The 23,551-nt window shown below is 33.3% G+C and overlaps 1 protein-coding gene across 1 annotated transcript in view; it reads right to left on the bottom strand.

The window, feature by feature from the left end:
- The window catches only part of LOC137404079 (uncharacterized), a 38,267-nt gene extending 15,811 nt beyond the window's left edge, over positions 1-22,456 (bottom strand). Inside the window, exons 1-9 of the mRNA XM_068090234.1 lie at positions 22,378-22,456; positions 21,919-21,974; positions 20,824-20,909; positions 16,268-16,438; positions 12,990-13,170; positions 10,919-11,009; positions 10,370-10,546; positions 10,050-10,207; positions 7,057-7,183 (exon numbers count right to left, since the gene is read on the bottom strand). Coding sequence (XP_067946335.1) covers positions 7,057-7,183; positions 10,050-10,207; positions 10,370-10,546; positions 10,919-11,009; positions 12,990-13,170; positions 16,268-16,438; positions 20,824-20,909; positions 21,919-21,945 — 1,018 coding nt within the window. The 5' untranslated portion in view covers positions 21,946-21,974; positions 22,378-22,456. The remainder of the gene's footprint in view (positions 1-7,056; positions 7,184-10,049; positions 10,208-10,369; positions 10,547-10,918; positions 11,010-12,989; positions 13,171-16,267; positions 16,439-20,823; positions 20,910-21,918; positions 21,975-22,377) is intronic.
- Between the last annotated feature and the right edge of the window lie 1,095 nt (positions 22,457-23,551).

Below are 23,551 nucleotides of genomic sequence, written 5' to 3'. Positions count from 1 at the left end.
CAACAGCCAATCACAGCGTTTCGCCATTCTGACCTTCACCCGACCACGCGAAGACGAGTACACATAAAAATCAACGCGCTTGATGTGGAAAATTATATACTAGTACTACACTACTACTACTGCTCCTACTACAACCGCTAGAAGCAACTACTGAATGCCAAGCAATGAATGAATGATGAGGCAATGAAAATCCGAGCAAAGAACTGTACGTATAGTTCTTTCATCCGAGTAATTATAATAAATAAAATGAATAATGAAGAAGATTGAATGGTGAATGTATATTTGTGGTAGCAGTAGTGTGGTGGACGCCGGGCCAACACTTTACATTTCTTGTAATTATTTGTTTGTATATATATTATATGTCTGTAAATATTTTATTTTATGAGTTGTCCTTTTTATTTTTTTTATTCCCTTATTATTGTTGGCCTTGTTACTCGTTATGCTATCAATTGTCGTCGTTTATGTTGTCATATCAACGCACTAGCGGGCCTAATTATTGGCCAATTAAACATTATTAGCCGGTGTTCTCACTCGGTCCCGTTAGTCGGAACGGGCAATTTTATTGTATATAAGGGAGCAACGCTCACTTAGTAGACAGAGCAAATGGCCGTACGCTCCTCGGCTAGTGAATTTCCTTCGCTAATAAAACATTGAATGAAATCACATGCAATTTATTTCTGCATGACATAATCTAGATCGTGCCAAGTAAGGGCCGGCAAATTCCTTTACAGTAGTACTAGTAGTAGAACTAGTAGTAGTACTAGTAGTAGTCGCACAACTGGCTATTCACTTTTAATTAATTTAAATTAAAGAACTAACTTGATTTTGTGGTACTCTCGCGTTCACATCGTTGCTAGCCATGCTGGTTCACTATTAAAAAGAGAACGAGAGAAAGTTTAATGACAGTCTCTCATTAAACCTAGCCCTTTCGTTTCATAAATTTAGTCCTGTCATTAAAACCTAGGCTCATTTAACCAGAGGCTCCTAGCTTCTGATTGGCTGATGAGCGTCCGATTTGTCGGTGCAACTGGGCACTGCTGGGTTTCTCCGACACCGACTTTCAGATCGGTGCCGACACCGATCTTTCTGTTCACACCTACCGACACCGACTCATCAAATTTGTCTGTGCACGACAAAATCTGTGACAAAATCGGCCAGTGTAAACGCACCATTACAATACCTTCATACTGCAGCAAATTATTTTTAAAACTAATATAATGTATCCTTCGTACCAATATAAAGTATTCTTCATACTGATAAAAAGTATCCTTTATACTGTTATAAGGAATCCTTCATACTGATATAAGGTATCCTTCATACTGATATAAAAAATCCTTCATATTGATATAAGGAATCCTTCATTCTGATATAAGAAATCTTTCATACTGATATAAGGTATCCTTCATACTGATATAAGGTATCCCTCATACTGATATAAGGTATCCTTCATACTGATATAAGGTATCCTTCATACTGATATAAAGTATCCTTCATACTGATATAAGGAATCCTTCGTACTGATATAAGGTATCCTTCATACTGATATAAGGTATCCTTCATACTGATATAAAGTATCCTTCATACTGATATAAGGAATCCTTCATACTGATATAAGGCATCCTTCATACTGATATAAGACATCCTTCATACTGATATAAGGTATCCTTCATACTGATATAAGGTATCCTTCATACTGATATAAGGTATCCTTCATACTGATATAAGGTATCCTTCATACTGATATAAGGTATCCTTCATACTGTTATAAGGCATCCTTCAAACTGATATAAGGTATCCTTCATACTGATATAAGGTATCCTTCATACTGATATAAGGTATCCTTCATACTGATATAAGGAATCTTTCATACTGATATAAGGTATTCTTCATACTGATATAAGGAATCTTTCATACTGATATAAGGTATTCTTCATACTGATATAAGAAATCCTTCATATTGATATAAGGTATCCTTCATACTGATATAAGGAATCCTTCATACTGATATAAGGTATCCTTCATACTGATATAAAGTATCCTTCATATTGATATAAGGTATCCTTCATACTGATATAAGGAATCCTTCATACTGATATAAGGAATCCTTCATATTGATATAAGGTATCCTTCATACTGATATAAGGAATCCTTCATACTGATATAAGGTATCCTTCATACTGATATAAAGTATCCTTCATATTGATATAAGGTATCCTTCATACTGATATAAGGTATCCTTCATACTGATATAAGGTATCCTTCATATTGATATAAAGTATCCTTCATACTGATATAAAGTATCCTTCATACTGATATAAGGTATCCTTCATACTGATATAAGGAATCTTTCATACTGATATAAGGTATTCTTCATACTGATATAAGGAATCTTTCATACCGATATAAGGTATTCTTCATACTGATATAAGAAATCCTTCATATTGATATAAGGTATCCTTCATACTGATATAAGGTATCCTTCATACTGATATAAGGTATCCTTCATACTGATATAAGGTATCCTTCATACTGATATAAGGCATCCTTCATACTGATATAAGGAATCCTTCATACTGATATAAGGTATCCTTCATACTGATATAAGGTATCCTTCATACTGATATAAGGTATCCTTCATACTGATATAAGGTATCCTTCATACTGATATAAGGTATCCTTCATATTGATATAAGGTATCCTTCATACTGATATAAGGTATCCTTCATACTGATATAAGGTATCCTTCATATTGATATAAAGTATCCTTCATACTGATATAAAGTATCCTTCATACTGATATAAGGTATCCTTCATACTGATATAAGGAATCTTTCATACTGATATAAGGTATCCTTCATATTGATATAAAGTATCCTTCATACTGATATAAAGTATCCTTCATACTGATATAAGGTATCCTTCATACTGATATAAGGAATCTTTCATACTGATATAAGGTATTCTTCATACTGATATAAGGAATCTTTCATACTGATATAAGGCATTCTTCATACTGATATAAGAAATCCTTCATATTGATATAAGGTATCCTTCATACTGATATAAGGAATCCTTCATACTGATATAAGGTATCCTTCATACTGATATAAGGAATCTTTCATACTGATATAAGGTATTCTTCATACTGATATAAGGAATCTTTCATACCGATATAAGGTATTCTTCATACTGATATAAGAAATCCTTCATATTGATATAAGGTATCCTTCATACTGATATAAGGTATCCTTCATACTGATATAAGGTATCCTTCATACTGATATAAGGTATCCTTCATACTGATATAAGGCATCCTTCATACTGATATAAGGAATCCTTCATACTGATATAAGGTATCCTTCATACTGATATAAGGTATCCTTCATACTGATATAAGGTATCCTTCATACTGATATAAGGTATCCTTCATACTGATATAAAGTATTCTTCATACTGATATAAGAAATCCTTCATATTGATATAAGGTATCCTTCATGCTGATATAAGAAATCTTTCATACTGATATAAGGTATTCTTCATACTGATATAAGAAATCCTTCATATTGATATAAGGTATCCTTCATACTGATATAAGGTATCCTTCATACTGATATAAGGTATTCTTCATACTGATATAAGGTATCCTTCATACTGATATAAGGTATCCTTCATACTGATATAAGGAACCCTTCATACTGATATAAGGTATCCTTCATACTGATATAAAATATCCTTCATACTGATATAAGGAATCCTTCATACTGATATAACGTATCCTTCATACTGATATAAGGAATCCTTCATACTGATATAAGGTATCCTTCATACTGATATAAGGTATCCTTCATACTGATATAAGATATTCTTCATACTGATATAAGAAATCCTTCATATTGATATAAGACATCCTTCATACTGATATAAGGTATCCTTCATACTGATATAAAGTATCCTTCATACTGATATAAGGCATCCTTCATACTGATATAAGGTATCCTTCATCCTGATATAAGGAATCCTTCATACTGATATAAGGTATCCTTCATGCTGATATAAGAAATCTTTCATACTGATATAAGGTATTCTTCATACTGATATAAGAAATCCTTCATATTGATATAAGGTATCCTTCATACTGATATAAGGTATCCTTCATACTGATATAAGGTATTCTTCATACTGATATAAGGTATCCTTCATACTGATATAAGGTATCCTTCATACTGATATAAGGAACCCTTCATACTGATATAAGGTATCCTTCATACTGATATAAAATATCCTTCATACTGATATAAGGAATCCTTCATACTGATATAAGGAATCCTTCATACTGATATAAGGAATCCTTCATACTGATATAAGGAATCCTTCATACTGATATAAAGTATCCTTCATACTGATATAAGAAATCCTTCATATTGATATGAGGAATCCTTCATACTGATATAAGGAATCCTTCATACTGATATAACGTATCCTTCATACTGATATAAAGTATCCTTCATACTGATATAAGGAATCTTTCATACTGATATAACATATCCTTCATACTGATATAAGGTATCCTTCATACTGATATAAGGTATCTTTCATACTGATATAAAGTATCCTTCATACTGATATAAAGTATCCTTCATACTGATATAAGAAATCCTTCATATTGATATAAGGTATCCTTCATACTGATATAAGGTATCCTTCATACTGATATAAAGTATCCTTCATACTGATATAAGGAATCTTTCACACTGATATAACATATCCTTCATACTGATATAAGGTATCTTTCATATTGATATAAGGTATCCTTCATACTGATATAAGGAATCCTTCATACTGATATAAGGTATCCTTCATACTGATATAAGGCATCCTTCACACTGATATAAGGTATCCTTCATACTGATATAAGGTATCCTTCATACTGATATAAGGTATCCTTCAGACTGATATAAGGTATCCTTCATACTGATATAAGGCATCCTTCATACTGATATAAGGAATCCTTCATACTGATATAAGGTATCCTTCATACTGATATAAGGTATCCTTCATACTGATATAAGGTATCCTTCATACTGATATAAGGTATCCTTTATACTGATATAAAGTATTCTTCATACTGATATAAGAAATCCTTCATATTGATATAAGGTATCCTTCATACTGATATAACGTATCCTTCATACTGATATAAGGAATCCTTCATACTGATATAAGGTATCCTTCATACTGATATAAGGTATCCTTCATACTGATATAAGATATTCTTCATACTGATATAAGAAATCCTTCGTATTGATATAAGACATCCTTCATACTGATATAAGGTATCCTTCATACTGATATAAAGTATCCTTCATACTGATATAAGGCATCCTTCATACTGATATAAGGTATCCTTCATCCTGATATAAGGAATCCTTCATACTGATATAAGGTATCCTTCATACTGATATAAGAAATCCTTCATACTGATATAAGGTATCCTTCATACTGATATAAGGTATCCTTCGTACTGATATAAGGTATCCTTCGTACTGATATAAGGAATCCTTCATACTGATATAAGGTGTCCTTCATACTGATATAAAGTATCCTTCATACTGATATAACATATCCTTCATATTGATATAAGGAATCTTTCATACTGATATAACATATCCTTCATACTGATATAAGGAATCCTTCATACTGATATAAGGAATCCTTCATACTGATATAAGGAATCCTTCATACTGATATAAGGAATCCTTCATACTGATATAAAGTATCCTTCATACTGATATAAGAAATCCTTCATATTGATATGAGGAATCCTTCATACTGATATAAGGAATCCTTCATACTGATATAACGTATCCTTCATACTGATATAAAGTATCCTTCATACTGATATAAGGAATCTTTCATACTGATATAACATATCCTTCATACTGATATAAGGTATCCTTCATACTGATATAAGGTATCTTTCATACTGATATAAAGTATCCTTCGTACTGATATAAAGTATCCTTCATACTGATATAAGAAATCCTTCATATTGATATAAGGTATCCTTCATACTGATATAAGGAATCCTTCATATTGATATAAGGTATCCCTCATACTGATATAAGGTATCCTTCATACTGATATAATGTATCCTTCATACTGATATAAGGTATCCTTCATACTGATATAAAGTATCCTTCATATTGATATAAGGCAACCTTCATACTGATATAAGGTATCCTTCATACTGATATAAAGTATCCTTCATACTGATATAAGGCATCCTTCATACGGATATAAGGAATCCTTCATACCGATATAAGGAATCCTTCATACTGATATAAGGAATACTTCATATTGATATAAGGTATTATTCATACTGATATAAGGAATCCTTCATACTGATATAAGGCATCCCTCATACTGATATAAGGTATCTTTCATACTGATATAAGGTATCCTTCATACTGATATAAAGTATCCTTCATACTGATATAAGGTATCCTTCATACTGATATAAAGTATCCTTCATACTGATATAAGGTATCCTTCATACTGATATAAAGTATCCTTCATACTGATATAAGGTATCCTTCATACTGATATAAAGTATCCTTCATACTGATATAAGGCATCCTTCATACTGATATAAGGTATCCTTCAAAGTCTCATATCTCAGTTTTACATTTTTACTAGTATTTTCCATCAAAAATTTAAATACAGTGAGCTTCTGCTGCAACAGTAACCTTTTTATACACACTTCAATGTACTCATCGTTTATTTTTTTCTCAATTTATCTGAACTGCACAAAAACAGCTTACCCATGATATGAAGTTTAAAAGTTGGAATGGTAAATGTTGTATATGTTAAATAAAAAAAAATTTTCTGTGCGGAAACTTGTTCACTACCCGAGCATTCATCTAAAATCAAATAAAAACTGATATGCAACGCATGCTTTTTCGCAGGATTGCCCATATGAACTAACTGGAAACTTCTCCGACACCAGAAATGTATGTGAAACTGAAATGAGTCATGACAAAAAGCTAAACCACCAACCAGCGTCACGCAGGAGGCAGGCCTGGCACAACTTCCTTTCATTCCCAATCTTCTTCATGAAGACCGAGCCCGGCCGTGACAGCACAAAGGTAGCTGCTGACTCAGAAAAGGAGTCGTCATACATCCACTGTAATGTATATAATTTAGCTGTTAGATAAACATTTTATGAAGGCGTATTTCATACACTAACAATCTATAGAGTGACTCCTCTTGTATCTTTAGCCTAGTAGACACATTTTTGCAGGATCAGAACAGCAAGCAAGCATACCATGATATATATTCCAAATATCAGAGTTTACAAGCATACTATTGTATATATTCCATATATCAGAGTTTAGAAGCATACCATGGTATATATTCCATATATCAGAGTTTACAAGCATACCATGGTATATATTCCATATATCCGAGTTTACAAGCATACCATGGTATATATTCCATATATCAGAGTTTACAAGCATGCCATGGTATACATTCCATAAATTAGAGTTTACAAACATGCCATGGTATATATTCCATATATCAGAGTTTACAAGCATACCATCGCATATATTCCGTATATCAGAGTGTACAATCATACCATGGTATATATTCCATTTATCAGAGTTTACAAGCATACTATGGTATATATTTCGTATATCAGAGTGTACAAGCATACCATGGTATATATTCCATATATCAGAGTTTACAAGCATACCATGATATATATTCCATATAACAGAGTATACAAGCATACCATAGTATATATTACATATGTCAGAGTTTACAAGCATACCATAGTATATATTCCATATATCAGAGTGTACAAGCATACCATGGTATATATTCCATATATCAGAGTTTACAAACATACCATGGTATATATTCCATATATCAGAGTGTACAAGCATACCATGGTATATATTCCATATATCAAAGTTTACAAGCATACCATGGTATATATTCCATATATCAGAGTTTACAAGCATACCATGGTATATATTCCATATATCAGAGTGTACAAGCATACCATGGTATATATTCCATATATCAGAGTTTACAAGCATACCATTGTATATATTCCGTATATCAAAGTGTACAAGCATACCATGGTATATATTCTGTATATCAGATTGTACAAGCACACCATGATATATATTCCACATATCAGAGTTTACAAGCATACCATGGTATATATTCCATATATCAAAGTTTACAAGCATACCATGGTATATATTCCATATATCAGAGTTTACAAGCATACCATGGTATATATTCCATATATCAGAGTGTACAAGCACACCATGGTATATTTTCTGTATATCAGAGTGTACAAGCATACCATGGTATATATTCCATATATCAGAGTGTACAAGCATACCATGGTATATATTCCATATATCAAAGTTTACAAGCATACCATGGTATATATTCCATATATCAGAGTGTACAAGCATACCATGGTATATATTCCATATATCAAAGTTTCCAAGCATACTATGGTATATATTCCATATATCAGAGTTTATAAGCATACCATGGTATACATTCCATATATCAGAATGTACAAGCATACCATTGTATATATTCCATATATCAGAGTTTACAAGCATACCATGGTATATATTCCATATATCAGAGTGTACAAACATACCATGGTATATATTCCATATATCAGAGCTTACAAGTATACCATGGTATATATTCCGTATATCACAGTTTACAAGCATACCATGGTATATATTCCATATATCAAAGTTTACAAGCATACCATGGTATATATTCCATATATCAGAGTGTACAAGCATACCATGGTATATATTCCATATATCAAAGTTTCCAAGCATACCATGGTATATATTCCATATATCAGAGTTTATAAGCATACCATGGTATACATTCCATATATCAGAATGTACAAGCATACCATGGTATATATTCCATATATCAGAGTTTACAAGCATACCATGGTATATATTCCATATATCAGAGTGTACAAGCATACCATGGTATATATTCCATATATCAGAGCTTACAAGTATACCATGGTATATATTCCGTATATCACAGTTTACAAGCATACCATGGTACATATTCCATATATCAAAGTTTACAAGCATACCATGGTATATATTCCATATATCAGAGTTTACAAGCATACCATGGTATATATTCCATATATCAGAGTGTACAAGCATACCATGGTATATATTCCATATATCAGAGCTTACAAGTATACCATGGTATATATTCCGTATATCACAGTTTACAAGCATACCATGGTACATATTCCATATATCAGAGTTTACAAGCATACCATGGTATATATTCCGTATATCACAGTTTACAAGCATACCATGGTACATATTCCATATATCAGAGTTTACAAGCATACCATGGTATATATTCCATATATCAGAGTTTACAAGCATACCATGGTATATATTCCATATGTCAGAGTTTACAAGCATACCATGGTATATATTCCATATATCAGAGTTTACAAGCATACCATGGTATATATTCCATATATCAGAGTTTACAAGCATACCATGGTATATATTCCATATATCAGAGTTTACAAGCATGCCGTGATATGTATTCCATATATCAGAGTTTACAAGCATACCATGGTATATATTCCATATATCAGAGTTTACAAGCATACCGTGGTATATATTCCATATATCAGAGTTTACAAGCATGCCGTGATATGTATCCCATACAAATACGTATTTACAACTAGACTTCCATAAACTTTCATTACTCGCACATTCAATAGAGTTGTATTTCATAGACCGATCTTTCAGACTTATAATTGACAGACCGGCGCTCCTATAGCCTTGCATGTCATTGACTTATTCTCCAAAATAGTAACAATTTATTGTGAGGCCTGCCCGATACAGCCAGAAGACCAGTGGCTAATTTGCAATTGTGTCTCTCAACTAATCTGATGACCAAGAGAAGACGACTAGTAAATGAAAAAGTTTAAGTCAATAAGCAGAGATACCTACCAACAACTCGGCAGTCCATGCGCTGACGCCGTATTCAAAATGATACGGCTGGAAACTTGGTCTTCTTACTGTTTTAAAACGTTTCTTCATTTCAGAAAACTCATAGTGCATCTCTTGGTTGGGACACTCTTTAAGAGCCATGCACTTTTTCGCCAAAGCTGTTGATAAAAAGATTACCTAAATGTATCAAGGATTAATCCCTGTGACTCGCCATTTAATCAAGCATCAAGTTTCAGATTCCCTCATTCAACTATCACTTATTGATTACTTCTTTAGGTATTACTAAAGGTAATACTTTAGGAGATTGTACAATCTCTTACACAAATAATGCAGGAGCCGGAGTTTGTCACGTGACAGATCTGTATGCCATTCCAAACTGGTCCGCACAAATTTCTTCAACTTTTTGACTTTTGCAATGTATTGATCCACATTTTTATAATATTCTATCTGATCGGTTGAGTCCATTGGCAAAACAATCAGCAGTACTTCCAAGATGTCTGCAAAAAACACATATTTTAATTACATCAAAAGATTTAGTGTACAGAAAATCATGTTTATTCAATGCAATAACTTATTTACAATTCCTTTACAGCTTATTAAGCACTTGATTTCAGCCAGATAAGCTCTCACTGAGGAAGACTACAAAATTTCATAGAAGCAAGCGCCAACTTAGAATAGTTGAAACTCACACAACAGCAACATCTGCTGACTCCAGCTGCGATCTCATCATTAATAGCAGCACAATCTTGCCTCGCATTTACCGTGGCAACTTTACAAAAAGTTATAATAAAATCTCAGCAATTCAGAGTGACAAATGGCAAAAATGCCCAAAGAGTAACTTATTCAAGGAGTTAGACAGACAGACTCACAGACACCAAAAGAAAACCAGTCATGCTTCCTGAGGTAGATGTTGTCATCCGAACGGCTAAACGCATCTGGATGGTGGAAGTACTTCCTTGACTACAAGCCAATTAGTAACATTGAAGATAAACATATGATAGCAAAAGCAAACCCAGCAGTGGAATAATAACAGCATGGTGGAACATAATATACACATGTATCAATTAGAGATGAAATGTTACTTTGAGGTATATGTATGCTATAGATTCGAGTTGATATGATACTTTGAGGTACATGTATGCTATAGATTAGAGTTGAGATATTACTTTGAGGTACATGTATACTATAGATTAGAGATGAGTTGATACTTTGAGGTACATGTATGCTATAGATTAGAGTTGAGATGTTACTTTGAGGTACATGTATGCTATAGATTAGAGTTGAGATGTTACTTTGAGGTATATGTATGCTATAGATTAGAGTTGAGATGTTACTTTGAGGTATATGTATGCTATAGATTAGAGTTGAGATGTTACTTTGAGGTACCTGTATCCTATAGATTAGAGTTAAGATGATACTTTGAGGTACATGCATGCTATAGATTAGAGTTGAGATGTTACTTTGAGGTATATGTATGCTATAGATTAGAGTTGAGATGTTACTTTGAGGTACATGTATGCTATAGATTAGAGTTGAGATGTTACTTTGAGGTATATGTATGCTATAGATTAGAGTTGAGATGTTACTTTGAGGTATATGTATGCTATAGATTAGAGTTGAGATGTTACTTTGAGGTACCTGTATCCTATAGATTAGAGTTGAGATGGTACTTTGAGGTACCTGTATGCTATAGATTCGAGTTGAGATAATACTTTGAGGTACATGCATGCTATAGATTAGAGTTGAGATAGTACTTTGAGGTACATGTATGCTATAGATTAGAGTTGAGATGTTACTTTGAGGTACATGTATGCTATAGATTAGAGTTGAGATGTTACTTTGAGGTATATGTATGCTATAGATTAGAGTTGAGATGTTACTTTGAGGTATATGTATGCTATAGATTAGAGTTGAGATGTTACTTTGAGGTACCTGTATCCTATAGATTAGAGTTAAGATGATACTTTGAGGTACATGCATGCTATAGATTAGAGTTGAGATGTTACTTTGAGGTATATGTATGCTATAGATTAGAGTTGAGATGTTACTTTGAGGTACATGTATGCTATAGATTAGAGTTGAGATGTTACTTTGAGGTATATGTATGCTATAGATTAGAGTTGAGATGTTACTTTGAGGTATATGTATGCTATAGATTAGAGTTGAGATGTTACTTTGAGGTACCTGTATCCTATAGATTAGAGTTGAGATGGTACTTTGAGGTACCTGTATGCTATAGATTCGAGTTGAGATAATACTTTGAGGTACATGCATGCTATAGATTAGAGTTGAGATAGTACTTTGAGGTACATGTATGCTATAGATTAGAGTTGAGATGTTACTTTGAGGTACATGTATGCTATAGATTCGTGTTGAGATGATACTTTGAGGTACATGCATGCTATAGATTAGAGTTGAGATGGTACTTTGAGGTACATGCATGCTATAGAATAGAGTTGAGATGATACTTTGAGGTACATGCATGCTATAGATTAGAGTTGAGATGGTACTTTGAGGTACATGTATGCTATAGATTAGAGTTGAAATATTACTTTGAGGAACATGTATGCTATAGATTATAGTTGAGATGTTGCTTTGAGGTACATGTATGCTATAGATTCGAGTTGAGATGATACTTTTAGGTACATGCATGCTATAGATTAGAGTTGAGATGGTACTTTGAGGTACATGCATGCTATAGATTCGAGTTGAGATGGGACTTTGAGGTACCTGTATGCTATAGATTAGAGTTGAGATGTTACTTTGAGGTATATGTATGCTATGGATTAGAGTTGAGATGTTACTTTGAGGTATATGTATGCTATAGATTAGAGTTGAGATGTTACTTTGAGGTATATGTATGCTATAGATTAGATATCAAAGATGTAATGGAATGATGAACTCATAAACAAGCACTTGGGAAGTAAAAAATAAACATACAAAGTAGAAATTCCCTATGGTTTGGGAAATATTCATCTCCTCTTGATAGGAGCCACGTGTTAATTTAGAAAGCTTCAGCAATGCGTCCCCGTAGATTGGGTGATCTTTGATGGGTGAAACCTGTGGACTCTCACACATGTAAACTTTTTTGATAGATAGGTCTCGGTGGTAGTACATCGTCCTAAAGTAGTCATCAAATAATCTGAAGTAGTCACAAATATTTTATTGCGTAATAAGTATGTGCACAATTATTCATAGTGTGGCAAGGACAGCATAGCGTATTGGATAGCACACCAGTCTGCAGAACTAGTGGTTCTGAGTACAATTCCCCTACAAAGCAGGTTTTTTGTTTCTAGATTTTAGTCGGTATAACTGGACACGCAAACGACAAACACTGAGATTTACAAATATAGATATAATATACATATATATATCATATAGATATAATATACATATATATATCTTATAGATACAATATACAGATATATATCATATAGATATCATATACAGATATATATATCATATAGATATCATATACAGATATATATCATATAGATATAATATACACATATATATCATATAGATATAATATACAGATATACATCTTATAGATATAATATACAGATATATATCATATAGATATAATATACAGATATATACCATATAGATATAATATACAGATATATATCATATAGATATAATATACAGATATATATCATATAGGATCCACTGTGAACCCTTGACTGCTCCACAAGGAACCAAACTTTTTTTATGAGTAGAAATATTTATATAATTATATACCATAAATATAAGCGAATACAGTTAATTTGCACGTACAAGTAACTGCAATGGCGAGATTTTCCCGCGCTCTACCTTCTCTGATTCCTTATATAGCTTTTCTTGATTGTAAGCTCTGCCTTTCTTCAAGCTCGGCTAGTTGTGTGTACGTGATAGCCGCGCTTAAGCAGTGAAAACCGACTTTAGCCGTGATAGCCATGCTTTCGCTAAAGCATGGCTTTAGGCAAAGCATATACACGGCATATATACCATACATATACAGTATATATACAGTATATATATGCAGTGTATATATATGTATATATATACTTGTATATATATATGTATATATATACATGTATATAGGTATATACACAATATATATATACAATATAAAAAATATACATCTTGTAAAACCTTTAATTCAACGCCACCTCCATTTGACCGCCGCTATTATAGGAGAAAGGTTGGAAAATAGAGTGCCACCCTTTAATTGAACGCCACCTCTATTTGACCGCCACTTTGACATTCTTTGATTTTTATGAACCCATAATAGCAAGCGATCATTAAAAAAGTGTCCATAAAATAGTACTAATAATGACTCGGTTACATCAACAACAATTAATTCCTTCAATTTTGCTGTCCATATCAAAGTGCATGTTCTATCTCTAAAGCTTCACAGTTTTTTGTTAAAACTTTGAAAGCAACACCATAAAAGTAATTAACAGCTGTATCAGGGCAATAGTAGGTCCTTTTTAACATAGTTTTACGATACTTCAACGTACATGGAAAATGGGTTAGCAATTATGATGGAACGTGCACTACTATATTGAGGCTAAAACTTCTGCTTAGCACGCATATGCAAGATTACCTGTGGTTTCTTTATTTGTGTCAAAAATATATTCTAAATGGTAATGCGTAAAAGTTCTGCTCTGCTAAAAAAAAATTGTTTAGATGCTAATAATGACTAGTTCATCAGAGCAGAAGAGTTGGGGTCAGAAGATGTTGTGGAAGGTATCGAACAGCCAGAAAAAGATGAAAAGGGTTCAAACAAAGCAACACTCAGCATGCGACTGGTTGAACAAACGATGCAAATAGTTTTGTTTTAAAAATATTAATTTTTGTTTCTGCATGTATTATAAATATAATGTGTTTATGTCATCTGTTCAGGAATATAATTATATTTGTAGCTTTTGATAGATTATCAGTATATAGCTTATAAATTTCTGCATATTTATTTATAACATATTATTTGATAGCATCATTTTTGTTATCTAAACTCGGCTTACGATGGATCGGCTTACGATGGATCGGCTTACGATGGATCGGCTTACGATGGATCGGCGCTCATAACTCCTATTGCACATAAAAAGCTAGTTTTGGCTGGAGACTGTAGCAGACATATCAATGAGTGCAATGAGCTTTTATGCAACATTGTTAAATATAGTTATAAAATAGCAATATGCCTTCAAATGTAGAATGAAATAAAAAAAAATTGAAAGCTCCAACAAATTGCAAAGCAGGCCGTAAGATCATCGTAGGCTACTTTGAAGCAATGGATATCAACTGGTAGGGATATTTCTCAGCTTCCCAATGCATATTTATTTAGAGATCAATGATAAGTTGGAGGTAAGCTATAGCAGATTTCTTGCATCCCAAAAGGTTAATTTCGCTTCTTCTGAAGGAAAGTGCAAAATGTAGGTGACATTCGCTTTACCCGTAAAAAGGTTAAATTTATCTTCCCAAAATTCTGACGGGCTATTCGAAAAAATACAACGCCACTCTCTTTCTAAGAGAAGGATTGAAAAATAGAGGGCCATGGCATTCAAATAGGGGTTTTACGGTATATAAAAAACATATATGTATAAATATATATATACAGTGTACACGTACACTGTATATATATATTTATACATATATGTTTTTTATATACCGTAAAACCCCTATTTGAATGCCATGACCCTCTATTTTTTAATCCTCTTAGAAAGAGGGTGGCGTTGTATTTTTTCGAATAGCCCGTCAGAATTTTGGGAAGATAAATTTAACCTTTCTACGGGTAAAGCGAATGTCACCTACATTTTGCACTTGATATACATCTTGCACTGTATATATATGGGTACCAGTTTAAAAGTGGGCACCAAGATAAACCATCTCTTCTAGATGGATGATATCATGTTGTATGCAAAGAAGAGGTATTTTCATAGTGGTTTCAGCCTTAAAAGGCTTGTAAGATAAGATGGAATATGCTCAGCTACCGGCGAATCTTGCTATAACATTGTTTGTTAGTTTCGTTACAAAAGGGATAGAAAATCAGAGCACCAGTCTGGACAAATAACTCTCAAAACCAATTTTAAAACAGATTATATAGAATTGAACTGAGATATAGGAAATGTGGCTATAACCAAAAACTGCAATTAATTTCCTATTTAATATCCATGTAAAGTTAAACCTAAGGTCAGCCAATACTAAAAAAGGCTAAAACATAGAGTAAAACGTAGTACCTTTGATTTGGTATGGGTGTATGGAGAGCATCAAGTGCTAAGGCTATCGGAGCGAAACACCGTCGAAGTACTTCCATAAGCCTCTTTTGTGCTTTTTCGTCAGCAGTGTTTTCAATCTTGCATTTCAGCAATACTTTCTCTAGGGGTATTAATCTTGGGTACATGATGTACCTACAGAAAACAGATTCAGCTGAGACAAGAAACAGTGAACTTGTTGGAGCAATAACAAGCTATATTGTATAATTCCTAGCAGCAACTATAAACAATGCAGTCCTTGACATCAAACATAGAAAAGACAATCCTTAATATCGAACACTAGCTGTGCTACCCGGCATTGCCCGGGTAATAAAGAAATCTTTGGTCAGAAAATTGATTTGTATTTAACATATAACATTTGCCATTCTAAATTTCAAACTATATATCATGAGAGAAGTGTGTCGTGTAGTTGAAATAAATAAAAAGAGAAAATAAAAACAACTTTAAAGGTTTTCAAACTTTGTCAAACAACTTTCAAACTTCATATTATGACGAAAATGTTTCGAGATTGTCAAATAAACTAAAAAAATAAAATGACTATAAAAAGGTTTAGATGTAAATGTGAAATAATTAGCAAGTAATAGCTAAATTAAGATGGTTTTGCTGCGATTACAATAAAAGATGTTTCGGCAATGATACAATTAATACGAACTGAGAATACAAAATAAAAATCTTGAATAAGTAGAATTAATAATAACAATTATTGCATAAAACTGTGTCTGTATAATAAAAAGGTTACTGTTCCACCAGAAGCAATACATCAAAAATTTGAATATGACGATACGGAGATGATATGATAGTCCGCGTGAGAGGAATTGGCCTTGACCCCAGATATAGTAATCGAACATTACGAAAAATATTTCTTAACAGGGGCGTCGTAACGGGTGGCTGCATCGGTAAATAATCAGCGTGCGCTATAGCCGGAATGACAGACAGATAGATCCACGCACATACTTTGAGAAATATATATATAAATAGAAAAGACAACCCCTAATATGGAGCGTAGAAAAGGCAATCGTTAATATCAAATGTAGGCTAGGTAATACCTCAAACCAAAAACAGAAAATCTTTACATTGTCATCATTGACCAAAACATTTCTAATATACACTACAACGAAGGTAAAGATCGATGTTTAAAATGCAAATGCCGGATCTACCATCATCTGATCCCCATCACTTAATACTAAGATCCACCATCACACACAAAAATTGCTCTAAAATGCTAAACTTACTGCACACTCATATAAAGATCTTTGGAAATAATAATTTTATTGTCAGTTTTTATTTTAAAGAACCTTTTTTGGCATTTTCAGTTGAAACAATATGTTACCAACATGTGTTAAACATTCTTTTACAAATCAATTTTCAGAGCATTTGAAGCATCAGCTTTCTTGTCATTCTTGGCTAAAATGTACATTCATACCAACAACTAGTTTTAACCAACAACTAGTTTTAACCAGTCGTTTAAATTACGCGTAAAAATAATTACACATTGTTGCAGATTTTTTGTAGATTGAGCTGCATTGCTCTTTACATTCGTATCTCTTTACATTCGTATATAATATTGTCATAAAATTACATAACTCTGTGCAACCCTACTCATATGACTTTGAAAAATTGTGTTCTTTTTAGGGTAGCTGGACAGCGCTTCACACGAATATTCATATCAAACTTGGATATGCATGTATATATATACGCTTATTTGGCAGTCCATAATATTTTTTATTAACAGAGTGTTTAACATATAAGACCGCAGAAAAATAAAAAGAAATGTATGTATTACAATATTGTGTCATAAATACAAAAACAAGGATGTATAAAAACAACTAATCATATGTATGCGTGTGATGTCTTTTGACAAAAGTTTAAAAGAACCTTTCATATTATCAATATGAAAGGTTCATCATTCTAATCAGTTTAATCAGTCTGAGGGTCGATAAAAAATTACTTGTATCAATAACAAGATTAAAGGTTGACTTGCAACAAAATTCGCATGACAGTTATTTAGTACTAAATGATTCACCATGACTTACTCTGTTTTGTTGTAGGTGCCAAATATGTGGGAAGGTGATTACAAGCTCTTAACTCTTTTGCTACCGTAGTATAAGTGCAGACCGTAGTATAAGTACAGACCGTAGTGTAAGTACAGACCGTAGTATAAGTACAGACCGTAGTATAAGTACAGACCGTAGTATAGTACAGACCATAGTATAAGTACAGACCGTAAGCCGATGTATCAGCTTATCAACTTTTCTGTTCATTACGAAGTCCTCACATTAGCTAGACCAATAAAATTTTGTTCCTAATGAAACAGCCTTGTTGCCAATCACGTGCAACTATAAGAAAATCTTTTAGCTTACCAATTCCATTTCTAATTATTTTTCAAAACGGAAAAACCAGATCGTTAACGTCTTGGCAATAAGAATCACACCGCGTGCAATCAACGCAAAGAAAGCGTCAGAAATTTTGCGAGAGTCGGATCCACTAAACAATTTTAAACTTATCTTGTAGAGAACTTCGATTGTTCTAAATAAGATGCATTTTACCGTAAAACGATATCTGTTTTGACTCTCGAGATATTGCTTAAATACTAGTAGTGTATCGATTTTTCGAAAATCCGTATGAATTAATTCAGTCACAATAATCATTAAGTCAGAACTTAATGCGGTAGTAAAAGAGTTAAAAGCTCAAAAATGAACAGTTAAACGCGCCCATCATGACAATGGCTGTAGGTTGAAATCCCTCTCAAAATGGCTCAAATGTGACATAGTTCAACACGATGTGCTTTGCTTCTGTTTACCCTTTCACGCAACCTCAATCGTTGAAATATTTTCACAAATAAACTTCATGCATTGAATAAAACCATGTCTATGGTCCTTATGCATTTATTTGATTATTATTGTAATGCTATCTCCGAGCACTGATATCTCAAAACCTAGCCTAAAAATTAGCTTAATTTTTTAACTTTAGCTCGAAGATGTGTATATCATCCTCTGATAAACATGAGGAGCTTGTTGGTCACCTGTGATGATGGGAAAATGCTGCAGAAACTGCTCGCGTCATTCGGCGGAAAATATGGGTGACATGATCATATTATGACTAGATGAATAGACCAAGCTGAAACGAAACTGTGAAGTAGTGAGCATCTATATTTGATACGGGGTCTTCCGGTAAAACCCGAAGTGTTTGTCATAAACTAGTACTAATGCTAACTAGTACTAATACTAAACTAATGCTACAAAAAGTGTTATATTGAGCCTTTTAGTGGCCTCTCATTTTACATGATAACATCACAAATTATGTGATAACATCACGTGTCAAAAAAATAACCCGGTCGAGTTGAATACGTCATCAAAATAAAGGGATTCCAGCCTGCGGCCTTTTTATTTTAACTGTTCGATTTTGAGCTATTAAAAGCTTGTAATCACATTTCCACATATTTTGAACCTACAACACAGCAGAATAAGACATGGTGAATCTTTTGATACCAAATAATTGAAATGTGAATTTTGCTGCAAGTCAACCTTTAAAGTACACACCATACATTCATTCGTAAAAATTCATTCATTGATAAATTCAATGTTTACGGCTAGTTTGACTCGTTTTCGTAATGATTATTAGACTATTTTTAACTAAGTTCGACAAACGCATAGAACAACGAAAATGTTGCCAATCGTATGAATAGTCTGTCAGCCACGTAATCGCTATGACGATAAATCTCATCGACCATTGCTACTGCAAGCTTAGTGAGCCAAACAATAATAAATTGGTCTATGAGGAAATCACTCCTGATTTTGGAGTGATTTCTTACTTGGAGTGACTTTTGAGTGACACAAATCTTACTAAATGCGTAAACTCTACCACTATCACACCTCCTTGAACACATGTGAGTAGAGAAAAGTTGTAGCTGATGTGACGGCTGCAGATGTTTCTATGATACACTGCCACTATGAAGAAACCGCTTCATGTGATGAAAGAACTACTTACAAATTTATTAGCGTAAAATTCAAAGGGTGATCTTTGTTATCCTCAAGGAATTCAAAGAGTGATCCATGTTATCCTCAAGGAATTCAAAGAGTGATCCATGTTATCCTCAAGGATTTCAAAGAGTGATCCATGTTATCCTCATGGAATTCAAAGAGTGATCCATGTTATCCTCAAGGAATTCAAAGAGTGATTCATGTTATCCTCAAGGAATTCAAAGAGTGATCCATGCTACCCTCAAGGAATTCAAAGAGTGATCCATGTTATCCTCATGGAATTCAAAGAGTGATCCATGTTATCCTCATGGAATTCAAAGAGTGATCCATGTTATCCTCATGGAATTCAAAGAGTGATCCATGTTATCCTCAAGGAATTCAAAGAGTGATCCATGTTATCCTCAAGGAATTCAAAGAGTGATCCATGTTATCCTCATGGAATTCAAAGAGTGATCCATGTTATCCTCAAGGAATTCAAAGAGTGATCCATGTTATCCTCAAGGAATTCAAAGAGTTATCCTCATGGATAAAGAAACTTACCCAACTGACTCATCAGCATTCATGGCAGCAGCCCATATCGGCACGAAGAACTTGTTATGCATCTTCCTGTTGTAGAGGGCCGCTTCCTGTTAAGCAATACGAGATGTCAAAAATTTGTTTTCTGTAATGGTTGGAATGTTAGAAAGTGAGGACTTTAATATGGTTTTATGGCTTCGGTCTTACGAGAGGAAAATGGAATATGGTAAAACTGTAAACAGATTTTTAATCTAAGAGTTTAGTTAGACCAGTGAGAAACTAGTGTGATAAAAGATGCATTCAATCGATCAGCCAATCACGGTGACAATAAAAGGCTATAAAATATTATATTATATAATTCTTTATAATCCAATGAAGTTTTGAAGTCAGCAAAGAAAATGATTTTAAGATTTAGAACGTACTCTTTGTAGATGAGGCTCATGAGCTCTGGATAATTTTATGGTTCACAAGCTTCTTAACAACCTTTGCTGACAACAGCTCTTTCTGTACTATATGAAAATTTTTTGCTTCTTAAAAACAATTGATCGACAATCCATTTGGGGCAGTGAACAACTGCTGATTGACACGCAATAAAACACTATTAACGTGAATAAGTAACCGTGGTTTCGATGTCAGTTGGCTGATGGTAAGTGAGTGACTTAAGAGTTGAAGAACAGTTAACTGACTGAGTGCATAATCATAAACTGGGTTAACTAAAATTGTTATTATCTAGCAAAGCTACACAAAAAGCTATCAAATGGATTCGGTACTGCTGCCACTTAGATTCCTTAAACACACAAACTCAAGTTTTCCTGATAATTTATCTCAGCAGAAGATCCCATAAACAAAAGTTAACCTCAAAGACAAATGGCCAAAGGACGAAGTAGTGACTCCGGACTAGGAGCTTACCCGCTTGAAACAGAGCCGTTTGTTAATTGAATCGAGATCATGTTGAAGGTACCGTTTAACATGTATTCCATTCGAAATTTGATCATCAAATGCAAGTGCGAGGTTCTCAAAAAGTTTCCCTGGTTTCTCTTTGCTTTTTATAAGATCGCTTATAAAATTGGAAACTGCTCGTTGGCTCTGTTCCTCCCTAGAACCCTGCTTAGAAGGTACCTTAGTTTGTGACAGTCTTATAGCCATTTCTTAATCCCACCATTCATGTGTAGTAACTAAAAATAATACAGGGTCATATCAGAACAAGCGAAATATGCTAATGTGTAATGGTATCTGTTAAGTTTTTAATATCAAGCCTCAAGACACATTCTCATACAGAAACTTGGCACCATCTTGAAAATGATAGTGCATCGAGGCATTTAGCTGTTGAATAAAAAATGAAAGTTAACGCTACTGCTCAATCATAACTATCCAATTTTGGGTCAAAAGCTGAGGTATGGCGTGTCGGGCCAATCTATGAACTTCACAAAGTAGTTAAAAACTTAATTGTTCATCGCAAAAAAACTTAATCAAAGTGTGATGGATCAAACGAGTTCAATATTAATTAATTGGCTAAGACTATTGAACCGACACCTAAGCTCGAAGATATAGCGCAAAATCAGTTGTAGGGCACTATACCTTGTTTGTTTGGTGCTTTGCATATTATTCGCACCGCTTTATTTTGGCAAGCCTCAATTTGATCTGAATGACATTTACCTAGAAACATAAACAAAGTCGCACAATATTCAAGACGACTTCGGACTATTGAAGTATATATTAATTTAGCTTCTTCAACAGACAAAAGATGTCGAATCTTACGAAGAGCATATAAGCATCGTTTTGCCTTGGTCACTGTTAGTTTTATATGCGTATTGAAACCAAAATTTGCATCAATTGTGACCCCAAGTAATTTTATATTGCGTTCAATTTGGAGTTCAGTGTTGCATAGCTTCAAAGTTCTATTATAATCAGCTACTCGATTCGAGAAAATAATAAATCATGTTTTTTCAACACATAGAGATAACCCATTAGATAGGTACCAGTTTTGCATTTTATTAAATTGTTCTATTGATAGCATCTGAGAATATATCTGAGTACTTGCTGCAGAAATAATTACTGTATCATCTGCATAGGAGTAAGCATTTGGATTTTTATCTAACATGTCGTTAACCATCATGTTAAAAAGTAAAGGCCCTAAAATAGATCCTTGAGGGACACCTTTACGAATAGCTAAAAATTCTGACAGAGTATTACCAATTTTCATTGCCTGGCTGCGGTTGGTCAAATAAGACTGAATTAATTTAGTAGCTGATGAACTAAATGAAAAGAAATAACTAAGTTTTGGTCAACTAGAAGGGAGTGGTCAACTGTGTCAAATGCTTTCTTTATGTCAAGAGACACAAAGGCTACATATTGTGAATCTTTTTTATCAAGGTTATAAGCAATAATGTCAAATATATAATGAAACATTTGTGCTGTTGAGGTCCATTTTTGAAAACCGAATTGTCTACTTGAAAATTTTTGGTTTGCATCTAAAAATGATTTAATCTGTAAAGATATAATCTTTTCAACAATCTTAGACAAAATAGGAAACCTTAATCTAACAAAGCTGTATAGTTTTTCAATAAAAATACCATATCATTGTCACTAAACCAACGAATTGAACAATACCAAACTCATGCACGTCGACTGTTTAACTAAAAGCTCACAACAAACAAATCTGTAACATACATAATAAGACTAACTCGTCTGAACAGTAGCCTAAGGGATGAAATGTGACAGCCACGCCCGATACGATTAAAAGCATTGTATT

This window comes from Watersipora subatra, chromosome 9 (assembly GCF_963576615.1).
Source record: "Watersipora subatra chromosome 9, tzWatSuba1.1, whole genome shotgun sequence".
Classification (NCBI taxonomy): Eukaryota; Metazoa; Bryozoa; class Gymnolaemata; order Cheilostomatida; family Watersiporidae; genus Watersipora; species Watersipora subatra.
Note: the sequence above shows the minus strand (reverse complement) of the source record. Positions and strands in the feature narration are given on the sequence as shown.